General features: G+C 44.4%; 1 protein-coding gene across 16 annotated transcripts in view; it reads left to right on the top strand.

Annotated features, from left to right (window-relative positions):
• The window catches only part of PUM1 (pumilio RNA binding family member 1), a 1,312,543-nt gene that overhangs the window by 615,632 nt on the left and 682,191 nt on the right, over window positions 1-14,720 (top strand). For 8 of the 16 annotated variants that reach the window (XM_069623035.1, XM_069623033.1, XM_069623032.1 and 5 more), the window contains one exon: window positions 333-449. In XM_069623035.1, coding sequence (XP_069479136.1) covers window positions 333-449 — 117 coding nt within the window. The remainder of the gene's footprint in view (window positions 1-332; window positions 450-14,720) is intronic. The other 8 variants (XM_069623037.1, XM_069623034.1, XM_069623031.1 and 5 more) reach the window with 2 other exon arrangements.

Below are 14,720 nucleotides of genomic sequence, written 5' to 3'. Positions count from 1 at the left end.
GGCCCTGAATGTTTCGTATAATATATTACAATGCAAACAATGATGCACATCTGCACCAAGGTCAAAGCAGTTTGCCTTTTTAGCGTAAAAAGGCAGTTGCCTAATTTAATGAAAAATAAAAATGGGCAAATGTTCAGACCACCCCGCTTCTAAATTGCTCTTATCAACCAAAAATGTATCTGAGGTAGCTTTTGCTTGTGTAGAAGACCCTCAGTATCTATGGTTTAAGGTGTTTATATGCAGTCACGTTTTAAGTAGCAAGCAAATGTAGTGTAGTATGTTCATGCTTTTTCTAGGGCTTCATTTCTATCGAAGTTTATTTTTACTGACAGGTATGTTTTCAGCAGGTTTAGCACCCGCCGCATTTGTTCCCAATCCTTATATCATCAGTGCCGCACCTCCAGGGACGGATCCATATGCAGCAGGACTCGCTGCCGCAGCGACTTTGGGTAAGATGCTGGAGACCGCAATTATTTCCACTTTTGTACCCGTTTACCTGTTTCCATTATTTCAGTGTAGGCTTTGGTTCAGGGGACTGCTGAGATTGTAATTGTAGCTGTTGGACACCATGCCATCTCAAGCTTAGTTGTGTCAATGTTTTTCCCAGTTCTGGGTTCCTGTACATGCAAGCAGAACTGCAGGTGATCGACCAGACTTCCTTGGATAGGCACTGCCATGCATTTTAGATGGTATTAGCCTTTTTGACTGAAACAAAAAATGACCTAGCCACCTATTTGGTCGAATTTGACATGAGTAATTTGACCTTCAGGCCAATTTGACCACATATGTTGCTAAATAGCAACCCTGTAGGGGGGTGTCCCCCGCTATCCAGGGATGGTCGTTAGTAATTTTGGGGAGGCGGGTGTGTCCTCCACTTCCTTAAAATTGGAGGCGGGGGACCAAAAAACACTATAAAATCTGAATATGCATTTAAAATCGTAAGCGTGTGCAATTGTTTTTCGGGCAAATTGAACCAACCGGAGTGTGTCATGGTCAATCGCTTGTAGTCCTGTTACTATGCGCTGCCTTTTGTTAGATTAGCACAATAAAGTTTTTGCAAGCCAATGTTTTTAAGTTCTGCCTTTTTCATGACCTGTACTGAGACTAAAGATGGTGACAATACTTCTCTTATAGGTATGAATTAAAAACATTGCAAAAATGACTTATGGAAATAAGTGTAGAAATATAGTTTACTGAAAATTACGGACCAAATGAAAGAAATAATCGGTCTTCAAATTGTAATAAAACATAACATTAATCTTAAAAAGGAGAAAAATGTCTGTTCAGGAACAGTGGGATCGCAGTGGTTTGAAGCGTGATTTGGTAAGGATAGGGTCCCCTGTATCAGCAGTCAACTTTCACTAATGTAGATTGATGTGTGAAAGTGGTGTGAAGTTGAGCTGAATGGTACATTACTAATTGCAAGTAAAATATTTAGAAGCTTTTGCTTAAACATAATTGAGCTCTATTGTAAAATCTTGCTTTCAAGTTAACATGAACTACAAAGACCTCTATAATTTCTGCGATATTGCAAAAAAACTCTTCAGATCATACATTTTGTGGATGGTCTTATTGAGTCCTACGTGCTGGTGTTATGGTTGTGTACGAAGTTTCCTAGTTTTCTAGTTCTAGAGCTTTCATCTGGAGTTCTTCATGGAAGTTGCTCTAAAGCTAGTGTAAGTGTTTTATAAGAATATTGATAAAGGTGATATTTCATGATTCTCCCATTACAATTTGGCATTGGACACTTACCAAGCAAAATACAATGCATAGCTGACTTTCCATGCTTGTATAAAACAAGCTCATATGGTTCATGAATATACTTTTTTGGATTGGTTGGGATTATAGTTAACATAGCAAGCCACCTAGTTTGACTTTTTTTCTGCTCTCAAACAGTGTTTAGCAATGTTTGGTCAGGCATCAGACTTTATTGCCTCGGCCAGTTTCGTTGTTGGAATGGTTTAGTTGGTTTGCATATTCAATTGCGCTGTATGTCCATTTCTCCTTTTCTTTGCTTTTTGGACATCTGCTTGTAAACATTTAGTTTCTGCAAGTAAAACCAATCTAGTATACAGCTAAGGAATGCAACAGCTACTTTTTGCTAAATACAAACGAAACTATGGCGACAAAAGTCACTGAAATGCGGACAGAAAATAAGTCCTCGTAGCTGCCATGTTACCCTATGGTATTTTCTTTGGCTTTATGCACTTCTGACATCCCAAATAAAATACATTGTGGGAAAATCAGACCATATGTTTTTAAAGTGACATCGTGGGAGGCTAAGGAAACACAGTTCTTCAATATTATTGTTCCATGTCGGCTTGTGCATCCAACCTTTAACTGTGGGAGCAGCATGACTCCATTGTTTAAGAATATAGCGTTTGGCAGTCGGGAAGCCCATTTCATCATTCATCCCAATTCTTTGTGAACTCGCGCTCTTCATTTCTCCTCCTGCTCTCGCCCCCCATTTAATCTGATCAACCCCCTTCAATTTCCCCCACTACCATTGGTCTTTGGAAAACACGTTCCATCTGCAACAAGTCTCATTCCACTCTTAATCGGTTATTCTACCCGCGCTTAAAATGTCTCACTGAGACCTGGCACTTCCACCCCGGCATCATTTTCCTCCCCTTTACTAAGTATCTACACTCACGGCCCACTGGCAGGGACGGTGGCACTGGTATACTTTATCATTACCCTTGGTGTCTCCTCCGCCTAACGTTCCCCTGTTTCCCTTCATTGAACACCACTTTTCTAAACCAGTCTTAATATCTACTTCCCTCTGGGCGCTATTCCCACTTTCTATGGGGATATGCACTCGGTTCTTTTCTTTCAACCTTGTTTTTCTGCTTTTTCTTCTCCAACTCTTCTACCCACTTGTTCTCCCATTTGAATCCTTTGCTCTCTCATCTCACTAGTCCCCCTTGGACTTAATCTTCTCTACACCACCACTTAATACCCCTCTTTCCTTGCTTCACAACTGCCACTCCTCCCACTCACTAACATTCAACGCCGCCCTCTTCCACCACCTTTCTCCCACTTAATTAGCTTTATTTCTCTTCGTTCTTCTCTGCCATACTTTCTCATGATAATGCTGCATCTAACTTTCTTGACTCTTAACGCTTTCTCCTTATCCCTTCCTCCCCTCTCCCCCATCCACCCCGCCACACCCCCCCCAACACCTTGGCGGTTTACCTCCCTTTGTTCTTTGATATTCCCTATGAAAAGCTGAATGTCGCTGGAAGTAGAAAACACATAACCATACTGATCTAGTCTAGCTCTCAAAGCTCCACTCTTCCTAGGACTGCTACTGTGTGCTAAAAACTAAATTGTTCGTCTCTTCTCTAGCAGCACCACTGGTTTTTCCAATTGCTTGTAATGGCTTGGCAGGCGAGCAATGACTTGAAGGATTAGCCACAGCAATGCCAGACGTTAAGATTAATTATAAACCTAAGCCATCACCTCATTTGTTTTGCTGTAGCCACCCCGAGTGGGACGGGTATTCCCACACGTGGGTCCCGTGCTGTTGGGCCTAGAGACCCAGACTACTTCTCACTGAGGCCGAATCGTGTCTGGGATGCTTCTGGTCTCGTAGAAGGGATGTGACCAAGCAGTTTGGTCTAGACTCCCCCTTTTGGGGTGGGGTCAATATTGATGTGCATATGGTCTTTGCCTTTTTGTAATTGCTTGGCAGGCGAAGTATGGTCTGGAGGATTATTCTGAGCAATGCCAGAGGTTAAGATTAATTCTAAACCTTCCAGAAATCACCTTTTGTTTTGCTGCAGTATAGTGGAAAGAAATCTGCAAACCTCCTTCCAGAATTCACATAATACCGGGTAGTACCATATCTAAGCTTTTGGGATTTTGGTAAACGATTTCTGTCCAGGAAATAATCCTTTCTAGGGGTTTATCTGAACATGTCCACTCCATGGTAACGCTGACCATGCCACATTTGGATTTCTTTATTAAATTAAAACTAAGGGCAGGGCTGCCATCTAGCGGACATTTTGAGACATGTTCGTGCTGGCATGTGAATCCGATTTAAATGTGCCATACATGTTGGCCTTAGTAACTTTATAATATGGACCAGGTATTTTAAAAAAGTAGCAATTCGGGGTCCTGGAAAAACTTCACTTAGCCACTGGTCAGAGAAAATTAAAATAGACTACTTGATCGCATGGCGTTGTGTGTTCCGTTGATTCTACATAAAATACTAGTCCAGGTTCTGCTGGGAAAATGGACCAATGAAAAGTCACTTATATTCCCATAATACAGGGCTTTCAGAAAAATGTTTTAAACTTTTACAGCCCATTTAACCGTTCACTCAGTGAATGTGCTAACTTATTATAACCTGTGTGGCGAGGAGCTTAGTGCCTGTGTACGTTGCAGATGTATTCATAAATCCAAAGCTTTTAGCTGCTAATTGATCAATAGACTTGTACAAAGCTGTAATGTCAAAAGTTACTGTTTTTCCAGATAATGTATTCTAACTTGTGTAGAACGTGCATAGTGTCTCTAGACTGACTAGTTTGAAGACCTCGGGGTGTAAACACATGTATTTCGAAATATTCTGTTAAACATATTTTACTAACTATTGCTCGCCCTTGTGGCAACTCATTGAATAAGTTGTGGAATTGTTTTTTTAGAAAATATATGGTTGTGATGGGATAATTGGCGGTCACATTTTTCCTTCAGACAATATTGCTATTCTATACCATTTTTGTATTAAGTTGTTTGCTTCTAAAATCTTATTAACTGGGTTTTGTAGTATTTTAACATAGCAGCTTGGAGTATTTCGACGCTCGCCAAGTTCTGTGTAGTCTGCACTTTAATATTCTAACCTTTCCTCCATTGGCTGCCTCTTTTAGATTGATCTTTATTCTTAACCGGTCCTTCCATGACTATCTGTTCCTTGGGCAATTCATTATGGTAGTCCTTTTTTGTATTTTTTGTCAATACTGGTATGTATATCTTGTCCTATGGCCTGGTCAATTTTGTCAATTAGATTGAGAATATAGATGGGATTTGGTTTATTTTTGAGGTCATTAGGGTATCTGAAATAACTAAATCCTTGTAGCAGTTATAAATTGGATAACTAGCTTCCCTTTTCTAATGATGGTAAACCTGTTTTCAATATTCCTCATCACCAATGCACTTGTTGCTATGTCAAGGTTTGTATTGGTACTTTGCAATAAAAGATTTATTTTTCAAATTTCAGTTTGTAAATTAATTGACAAGCATCAATCCGTCTTAGTGTAATCCCTTCCACAAGTCGATGCAAATGGAAAGACCCTTGTTCAAGACATGCATTTCAAATTTGTTTAAAACTTGGTCGCAGACCTTGTAGCATGACCTCGTTCTCAAACCTTGTAGCCTGACCTCGTTCTCAATCTGGTGCTTTTCTGCAACTCCTTGACCTCTGTATCCCCTTCATCTGCTATCCTGTGTTCTTGTCTATTTGTATCTTTTGTGGTGATTCTTGGAATGACATGTTTGCTTATTGCTCTTTTGCTTCTTTTGTATCTTTAGATTTGGTCTAAAAATGTTCCCTTGGGCGTTGTAGCATTGTCTGATATTCTTTTGGTGTCTGATATCATTGCCACTATAAAAGAGCTTATGCCCCAATCTCCAATGCCTGCAGCTCTGTCAGTACCACAGGTGCTGCAGCCGCTTGCAGTGGTACAGCCAGTGCTGCCTCTTGCATATGAGCCAAAAGCTTCAGTTGCCGCAGCCTCCCTGGTGCACACCACAACCTGTACTGCCCCATTGCCAAAAGACCCGGCCCCTCAGGACAGACCAAGAATCGGGGAGTGATACTGAAGAGGGATGGCCCATGCTTTGCAAAAGGGTTCACAACAGGGCAATCACTTTGGCATCCTTTCTAGGTGTGGTTACAACAGAGGATTGTTAACAGGATACTAGTATCCTTTCTGAGGTACTGGCTCTGCGCTCTTCCAGTAGATCCGACCTTCCCCTTTAAAATGACATTTTTCGCTGACGCCAAGAATCTGTGGAAGAAACTCAATGTACACCCTTTTAAACAAGATGCTGGACACCAGATACCGGCCCCTAGCATCTGAAAAGCTTTTCCTGATTTCTCACCCACAACCTCATTTATCGGTTGTAACCTTGACTTCCCTCTACTCTAAACCATCTGGATCAGGACCTGCCACCTCTTCTACAGCTTTCTTTAATAAGGAAACTCCTTGAATCCTGTGGCCACAAAGTGTTTACCAATGCCTCACTTCACTTTTGCCAGGTCAATGCAGATGTGCTCCTAGGAGCTTTAAATCAAAGGCTTTGGAGAGAATTAGGAGAGTTTATTCTCTTTTTGCCTGTGAACAAACAGGCCTCCAAGTAAGGATTGGCAAGAGGATAATATTGTGGCAGAAGATATCCTTAAGGCGTCATATAGACACACACTTGGTGTGGCACTAGTAGCAGAGATGTGCAAGGTGGCATGGATGTATTCCACAAAGTTTACACAAATTCCAAGATCGCACAAAGCTCAATATAAATGCAAGGCATCAACAGTCGTTATAAAATCAGGTCAGCTGGCCTTCTCTTTGGAATCTAGGCAAAAATCCTTTTGGGGTGCAGAGGGGGTTTGTAGCTACTAATAGAAAAGCAAGGGGAAACTGCTTGCTCACAGGCCACACATAGAAGGAAGCAAGCAAGACCTCTTCCAGAAGCTTTCTCTGCTCATTCCCCCTCCACCGGAGAGGCAAGGATGCAATGACCTAAAACGACCTAACCAGACTTATGGGGTCTCCCTTTGAACCTATGCACAAGGCAAGTCTCAAAGCACTCACTTACAAGACCGCCTTCCCAATGGCAGTCACTTCTATAAGGAGTGTCAGTGAACTGCAGGTCCTTTGAATTCTAGACCCCTTTGTCACAATTCAGAGATGGTGGTTCTGCACACTCACCCACGGTTTGCGCCCAAATTCATTTCAAAGTTCCATGTAAACCAATCAATAGAACTGCCCACATTCTTCCAGAACCCCACTTACGTGGCAGAAAGAAGCCTAAACACACTTGCTGTGTGCAGGGCAGTCATGTACTATCTGGAAAGAACTAAACCACGAAGGAAAACAAATAAGTATTTCGTTTCAGTGGTGGCTGGTAGATAAGGGCACCCTGTCTCTAAATCAGCCATCTCAGGGTGGATTTCAGTTGCATCACACTCTGCTACACTCTTGCCAAGCGAGATCTGCCCTTCAAGCCTAGAGCACACACTACTCTGGGCATTGCGGCTTCCATGTCATTCATTGCAAATGTTCCTCTCGAGTCAATTTGCAAAGCGGCAACCTGGAGTTCTGTACACACCTTTACAAAACACTATTGCCTAAACACTAATTCTTGTTCTATTCTCAGATGGGACAAGCAGTACTAAGACACCTTTTTACTACTTTTCTTCTCACATCCCGCCACCAACTCCGGGTACTGTTCGCTAGTCCATGCACAGCATGTGATTCAAAGCAGATTCACAAGCATCAAGACATGCATTACTTACCGTAATAGCATTTCTGAGGATAGTATCTGCTTAGGTTCACATGCACCCACCCTTCCTCCCCGCTCGAATGGAAGGAACCTAGACAAATATCCTACTACTACTTCTCTTTCTGGACTGGCTCAAGATGGTCATAAGGCTCCTTCACGGCAGAAAAAATACAATCGGAGGGTCCTCGACCCGTGAGGGATTTTGGGTAAACTAAACGTCACATTGGGGATAGTGTTGGAGGCACGCTTATGGCGACGTCCCCTTTCAATCCTCGAAACACCAGATGCAATTCTCTGTGGTAACCACTAGATGTCGGACTATATGCAGAGCATGTGAATCTAAGCAGATACAATTGTTAGAAATGTGATTACGGTAAGTAATGCATGTCATTCTTAACACCCTAGATGCTGCAGAGACAGCAGGGAGAACTCTGGCCCAAGGTACCATTTTGAAGAGGCGCGCATGGTTGAAATATGTGCGGTTCAAACCGTAAACTCGGGCGTCCCTCATTAACAATCCGGTGGAGGAAACAAACCTATTTGATAAAGCGATAGATGAGGCGCTAGACACTGCAAAGGAGGAACATGAGACCTTGAAGACTTTGAATCAGTTAACTCAAAGGCCTTTTCAGCAGTGAGGTGGAAGTTCTCCCTGCTCCTTTCGCGGACAATCTTTACCACGTTCCCCATTCAACCAATACGGAAACCATGGTCCTCCAGACGTGGGTCAGCTGCCTCAAACAAATATCGGCCTAGAGGACAGTGCCGTGGCAAAGGTAGGGATAGAAGCACCACCCCTAGAGGCTCCCCAGCCTCCAATCAGAAATGACTCGCAGATCTGGGTTCCCTCCCATGCCTCCCCAGTTGGCGGACGGTTAACATCATTCTTCCACGCATGGGAGTGAATTACCACAGACCTGTGGGTGCTCAAGACCGTCACCTGCAGTTATTGTATAGAGTTCAGCCGACCACCATGATGCCGACCACCAAAATCCAGGTGTTTGTCACCGGAAAATCTGAAGATCCTACTGCAAGAGGTTGAGATCTGCTGGAAAAGGGCGCAATCGAAGTAGTTCCGTTCTATAGGTGTACAAGGGTATTTATTCAGTGTACTTCCTTGTACCCAAAAAGGATCTTACCATGCGCCCTGTGCTAGACCTGCGAAAAAATTTGTCAAACCACAAGTTTCAGATGATAACGCTGCAAGAGGTAATCCCTCTACCTCAGTGGGATTAAATGGCAACATTGGACATGAAAGATGCGTACTTTCATATTTCAATGTTGCCAGCGCACAGAAAATACCTAAGGTTCTTGGTAGAGGACAGACACTATCAGTTCAAGGTCCTTCCCTTCGGCATTCTCTCGGCCCCAAGGGTATTTATGAAGGTTCTGGCAGTAGCAGTGGCTCATCTGCACAGGCAATCTATCCCAGTTTATTCATACCTTGACGACTGGCTCATAACAGGGCATTCGTACGGATCATGCCTCTCAAACCCCCAGAAGACGATCGAGCTACTCTTCAGTCTGAGATTCTCAATAAACGAGAAAGTCCTGCTTAGATCCCAGCCAAGTCAAAGAATTTCTGGGGGCGCTGATTCAGACAGAAGATGGCCTAGTCTTTTCCCTCTAACGAAAGGGTTCAACACATGCTGTTTCAGAGCCCTCAGTATGTAGCCAGTCGAGAGGTGATGGTACTCAAAGCCACGCGACTGTTAAGAATGAGGGCCTACTGCATTTTAGTCCCACTTGCACGTGTGCACATGCGCCCCATGCAAGAGTGGCTCAACCACCAATGGTGTCAGGCTAGCGGACAATGGGACGATCTAGTGGTTGTTGCGGCCTCGTTCTCTCTCTGCAGTGGTGGTCGAGGGAACACCTCTTGAAGGGGAAGACCATCACCACCCTCGCAGTGGAAGCCACTCTCACTATGGGCAAATCTCTCAGGGGGTGGGGAGCTCACCTCCTTCAGCAGACAGCAACCAGCCTTTGGTGCCCAGCAGTAGCATCCAGCCACATAAATCTATTGGAGCTGTTAGCAGTATTCAAAGCCCTTTCAGACCATTACAGGTTAAGATGGTACTAGTCCTCACGGACAGTACCACAGCCATGTATTACCTGAACCAGCAAGAGGGCAAGCACTCCAAGTTTAACCAAACTGTCCTAAAACCTATGGAAGTGGGCTCTCCGACACAACATATTCCTCCTTTTACATGTTCCAGGGGAACTCAATCTTCTGGCGGATCTACTCGGCAGATACTTCTTGCTACCTACAAAGTATGAATGGCAAGTACACAAATTGCCTCCAGCGTTTTCGCAGAATGGGGCTTCCTGGAGATCGGCTTGTTTGCAACTCTGGAGAACTCACACTTCCCAGATTACGCTCCAGGTACCCTCGGAACCGATCCAAGGGGGAACGGTCTCTGGATAACATGGTGAGGCAAATTTGTTTACGCTTTCTCCACCCTCTACCCCCTCAACAAGATAGTGCACAAAAAGCACCAGGAACCAGTCATTATGTTATTGGTGGCCCCGCTGTGGGCCTGCCAACCCTGGTTCTCCCATCTGATGGAGATGTCAGTCTCGGCTCTGAAACTACCATGCCCATACAATGTGCTATCGCAGGACAAGCGGGGAACACTTCATCCATGCCCGCAAACTCAAAGCTTAGCGGCCTAGCTCCTGAGGTCCTATAGTTCGGGCACCTCCAACTTCCTCAGATGCATGGACATACTTGGAGAAGCAAGAAAGCCTAACAGCAGACATTGCTACTCCAATAAGTGGAAATGCTTCGTCATCTGGTGCAATTCCAAGAGCATCAATCCCATGGACTGCTCTCCTACTCGTATTGTACTATACCTGACTCGTCTACTAGACGCAGGCCTGGTTTTTAATTCCCTGAAGGTCCACTTAGCTGAACTTTCAGCTTTTACCACGTCCCAGCGAAAGATGTCATGGTGGAAGATCCCAGTACTATTCAAACAAACTTAAACTCAAGGTTTATTGGTAACACACGTATTAATTTGTCAGTTATAAAACATTCACTAGAAGGAGGCAATCAATATCACACACAAATATACTTCAATACGTTACACTGTTAGGTTCTAAGGTATTTAAACTACTTTGAAGGAGGAGCAAACCTGGCATTCAGAGCATTTGAAATAGGAGTAAAAATGTATAGGTTAATAAAGATTAGTTACTTTAAACAGTGCAAATAGTTTTGAGTTCACCTGAGGAGTCAATTCAATATGTTATGCCAAATTCAATAGGCTGAAGTCTTGTATAGGATGAAGCAGTTCCGTTAGTGAAACGGAAAAGTCTTTGCCTAAGTTCTCAGAAGTAGTTTGTAAAAGAAAGATTCATATGTTGGGTCACAAGCTGACTAGGCCTGCAAGTTGCCAAAGTTTCAAGCACTTTTGCAGTGAGAAGTAAGTTCTTTCGGTCGGGTTTTCACAGTACCTTACAATGAAGAAAAGGATGCAGCTGAAAACTTCTGTTCCTGCAGAACTCGCTGTTCCTGAGCTTCAGTCGTGGGGACAAGAGGGAGGACGTCGGGGGACTCCTGCACTGGGACTGGTCAAAAAGCTGGCAAAGGGTAATTCTTCAATTCCAGTAGCTGTAGTCAAGCACACAAACTCGTGTCCCTCTCCCTGGTTATTCGGGTTCCTGCAGCGCTGTTAAGTGACTTCAATTCAGCAATCCCACTAAGCCAGTGCCTCATCTGGGACGCCCAAAGGAAGCCCTTATTTATATATTTTTATGACTAGTTATAATCTGGATGATAAACCCTTATAGAACGCCCCTCTTTGAATCCCCCTGACCTCACTGAGCCAAGAAGTAGTTTGTTTTGCAATTTAAAAGGTTTATTGAGAAAGTAAAAAATATATATCACCCTTTTATGAATAAATTCATATTTGATAGCACACTTATGAATACAATGTTGATCAACAGTGAATATTACACTAGCATACTTACTTAATTACTTAGGCGTTAGTATAGAGAGGATAAGGTAGCTGAGCATGCTTTTATGATTTCAAGGAAATGCAATGATGAATAAAAATGCAGTACAGAAATAAACTGATCGGGTTTCACAAGAAATAATGTTCACTTTTCCCCTTGTGGCAATTCACTCCCCCTCCCCCTATGCAATATAAGTGTTACGCTCACCTGACTCCCACGGAGGCGCTGGCCTGGTTCGCGCTGCTGTGACCTCTTCTAAGGTGATGCGCAGGGTTCGGAAGACGGACTGGACCGGGCCCCCAAATCTGGTTTGTCTGGCTCGCAGAAGTATTCTTCTGTTGGCAAAAATAGGGGATTAACTGTCTGCGGGGTAATGCAATCGGCCTCCCACTTCCCCTCTCACCCTCCTTGAAACCATTCTGTGATTTCTCGTAGCGTCTCACCTTAGGGTCTGGAAGGACGAGCTCTCCATCCTGCTTCTGATGCAAGGGCACTTTGGTATCCAGTTACTTCACTGGATTTTCGGATTGGTGAGAACCAAACTTGCTTGGCTTCCAGGTAAGTTTTTTGATAAGAGGTTCCCCTTGTGTCCATGCATTAATGTACTAATGCTAGTGTCTTTCTCCCCATAGGGGCTGGGGTACGGAATGCCGGGGAACAGGCACCGACCCGAGATGAGAGGTGAAATCCTTGTAGAAATCAGGTAAGTCTTTAATGAGCGTTTTTTGGTAATGTCTTCATTCGCTCATTAACGCTGTTGTCTTTTTCCCCTTAGGGGCCGGGGTCCGGAAATGCCAGGATGCGGCGCGGACCCGAAATGAAGAGGGGAATGAATCAACAGGTAAGTCTTAACATGGAGATTTAGCTTTCCTTATTCCCTTCTCTCTCACCTTTTGTTCTGGTGTTTTTCCTCCCTAGGCGCTGGGGCGTGACTGCGAATCCGGATGATCGCTGCTGAACATGGAGGCGCCCTGTAAAGGTGAGTGGAATGCGGCGCTGCAGCGATCAACGCGGTGAGCATTTAAATTAAAGTCTTCCTTTTCAGGATTGTCGGCGAGATGTCTCCGGGATGCGGATTTAGCAGTTAAGGACTTCTTCTTCTCTTCCTTTGCAGGTGATCCAGGATGCTGGCAGGCGTGGCAGAGGTCAGGATGCAGGAGCAGACACGGTGAGCGTCCAGCTGCTAGATGCAGAACAACGCGAAGCACGTGTGGCTGTTCGGGTGGGGTTTAAATAGCCTTGGAAGAAGTTCCAGGTATGTATCCTTCCTCCAATCAGGTATGTATCCTTCCCCGACCACGCCCGGATGGTAAATTAGTCCCACAGGTAAAGTAGTTCAGGCCTCAAGGAGGCCGGGATCCTGCAGCATGGTCTGCATCAGGTAAGTGCACCCAAGCATATTCCCATAATGAGCCTGGCGCCTATGGCGCCAGGACTGATGTCTTTTATGAGCCTGGACACTGTCCAAAGGGCCCCCATATGGGGTTGCTGGGTCCTTCCTTAGGGACTGGATGTCCGCTTTCGGGGACGCGGGGCTTGAACCGGCTCCCCGGGAGCAGGCATCATGACAGCGCTACCCCCCCCCAACCCCCCCCAATCCCTCCCCCTCATAAGGCCCCGCCCAAGGTTGTTCCCTCCGGGGGTTTTGGTTTATCTGGGAAGAGTCGGTGGAATTTCCTGACTATTCGCGGTGCATGCACATGGTCGCTGGGTTCCCGCGACCTCTCCTGAGGTCCGTACCCCTTCCAATCAATTAGGTAGAACAGTTTTGACCTAAACATTTTTGAGTCTAAAATGTTCTTCACTTCGAATTCGGGCTCCCCATCTATTAGAATAGGTTCTGGAGGTTTGAGTAGTCGGGTTCCGGGTACCACTGCTTTCAGAAGTGACACATGAAAAACAGGGTGAATTCGCATACTAGCTGGTAAATCAAGTTTAACAGCCACTGGGTTAATTATTGCCGTAATAGAATAAGGTCCCAGATATTTTGGGTTAAAAGTTCGAGGCCCTTTGAGTGGTAAATGTCTGGTAGCTAACCACACTTGATCCCCCAATCTGATACGGAGGTGCTTCACTCCGATATAGATCAGCATTCTCCTTGTATTTTCTCTTGGCTTGTTGTAAATGCGTAGTTGCCTCTTTGAAGGCTTGGGAAATTGTAGAATGCAGATGTTCTACTGTAGGCATTCCGAGGTTCTGAGGTGAGTCAAGGTTTGAGGTTCGAGGGTGATGCCCAAACAAAGTATAAAAAGGACTGTGGCCAGTTCCAGAGTGTACCGAATTATGTGTATTCAGCTATCCAAAGAATGTCTTTCCAGTTGCTTTCAGATTGCTGTAACATACACCGTAAGTACTTTTCAAGGGTCTGATTTGTCCTCTCGGTCTGACCATCGGTCTGAGGGTGGTGACTGGTCAATAATCTTACGTCGATCTGCGCCATTTGACAACATTTGCGCCAGAAGTGGGAAATTAATTGGCTTCCCCGGTCAGAGATTACTATAGATGGGAATCCATGTAGCCGAACAATATTTTCGAGGAATTCTTTGGCTAGGACAGAAGCTGAAGGTAAACCTTTCAAAGGAATACAGTGGGCCATTTTGGAAAACAAATCCACAATTACCAGAATAGTATTGTACCCCGAAGGAGGAGGCAGGTCCGTAATAAAATCCATTGATAGGGTGTGCCAGGGTGCTGGTGGTATGTCTAGAGGTTGAAGGAGACCGGCTGGTCTTTTCTTTTGACTTTTATTTTGGGCGCAAACACCACAGGACATCACAAAAGATTTAACATCTTTTTGCCAAGAGGGCCACCAAAATTATCGTTTCACCTTTTCCTCTGTCTTGGCAATACCGGGGTGGCCCTCTATTAATGTATCATGATAACCGGAAATAACTAGTTCGTGTAATTCCTTATGTGGCAGGAATAAGCGTCCTTGGAAATAAGGTAAACCATTATCTATGGTAAAGTCTGATCCCTTTCGTATCCATTCCTGTAAGGTTGTAGGGTCCAGGAGTTGTTTCACTCTGGCTTGAATGTCTTCAAGCATCTAACAAAGTCATGCCTAGAATCCTCTGTTCGGGAATTATTGGTACTGGTTCTGAGTTTGTATCAGATTCCCCCATTCCAATTCGGGATAAGGCGTCTGCTTTGCCATTCTTGCAGCCAGGTCGATAGGTAATCACGAAATCAAATTCACCGAAAAACAAAGCCCATCGGCGCTGCCGTGATGACTGAACCGTGGCGGTTTTCAAATACTGTAA

Source organism: Ambystoma mexicanum, chromosome 11 (assembly GCF_040938575.1).
Source record: "Ambystoma mexicanum isolate Mex_15411 chromosome 11, UKY_AmexF1_1, whole genome shotgun sequence".
Taxonomy (NCBI): Eukaryota; Metazoa; Chordata; class Amphibia; order Caudata; family Ambystomatidae; genus Ambystoma; species Ambystoma mexicanum.
Note: the sequence above shows the minus strand (reverse complement) of the source record. Positions and strands in the feature narration are given on the sequence as shown.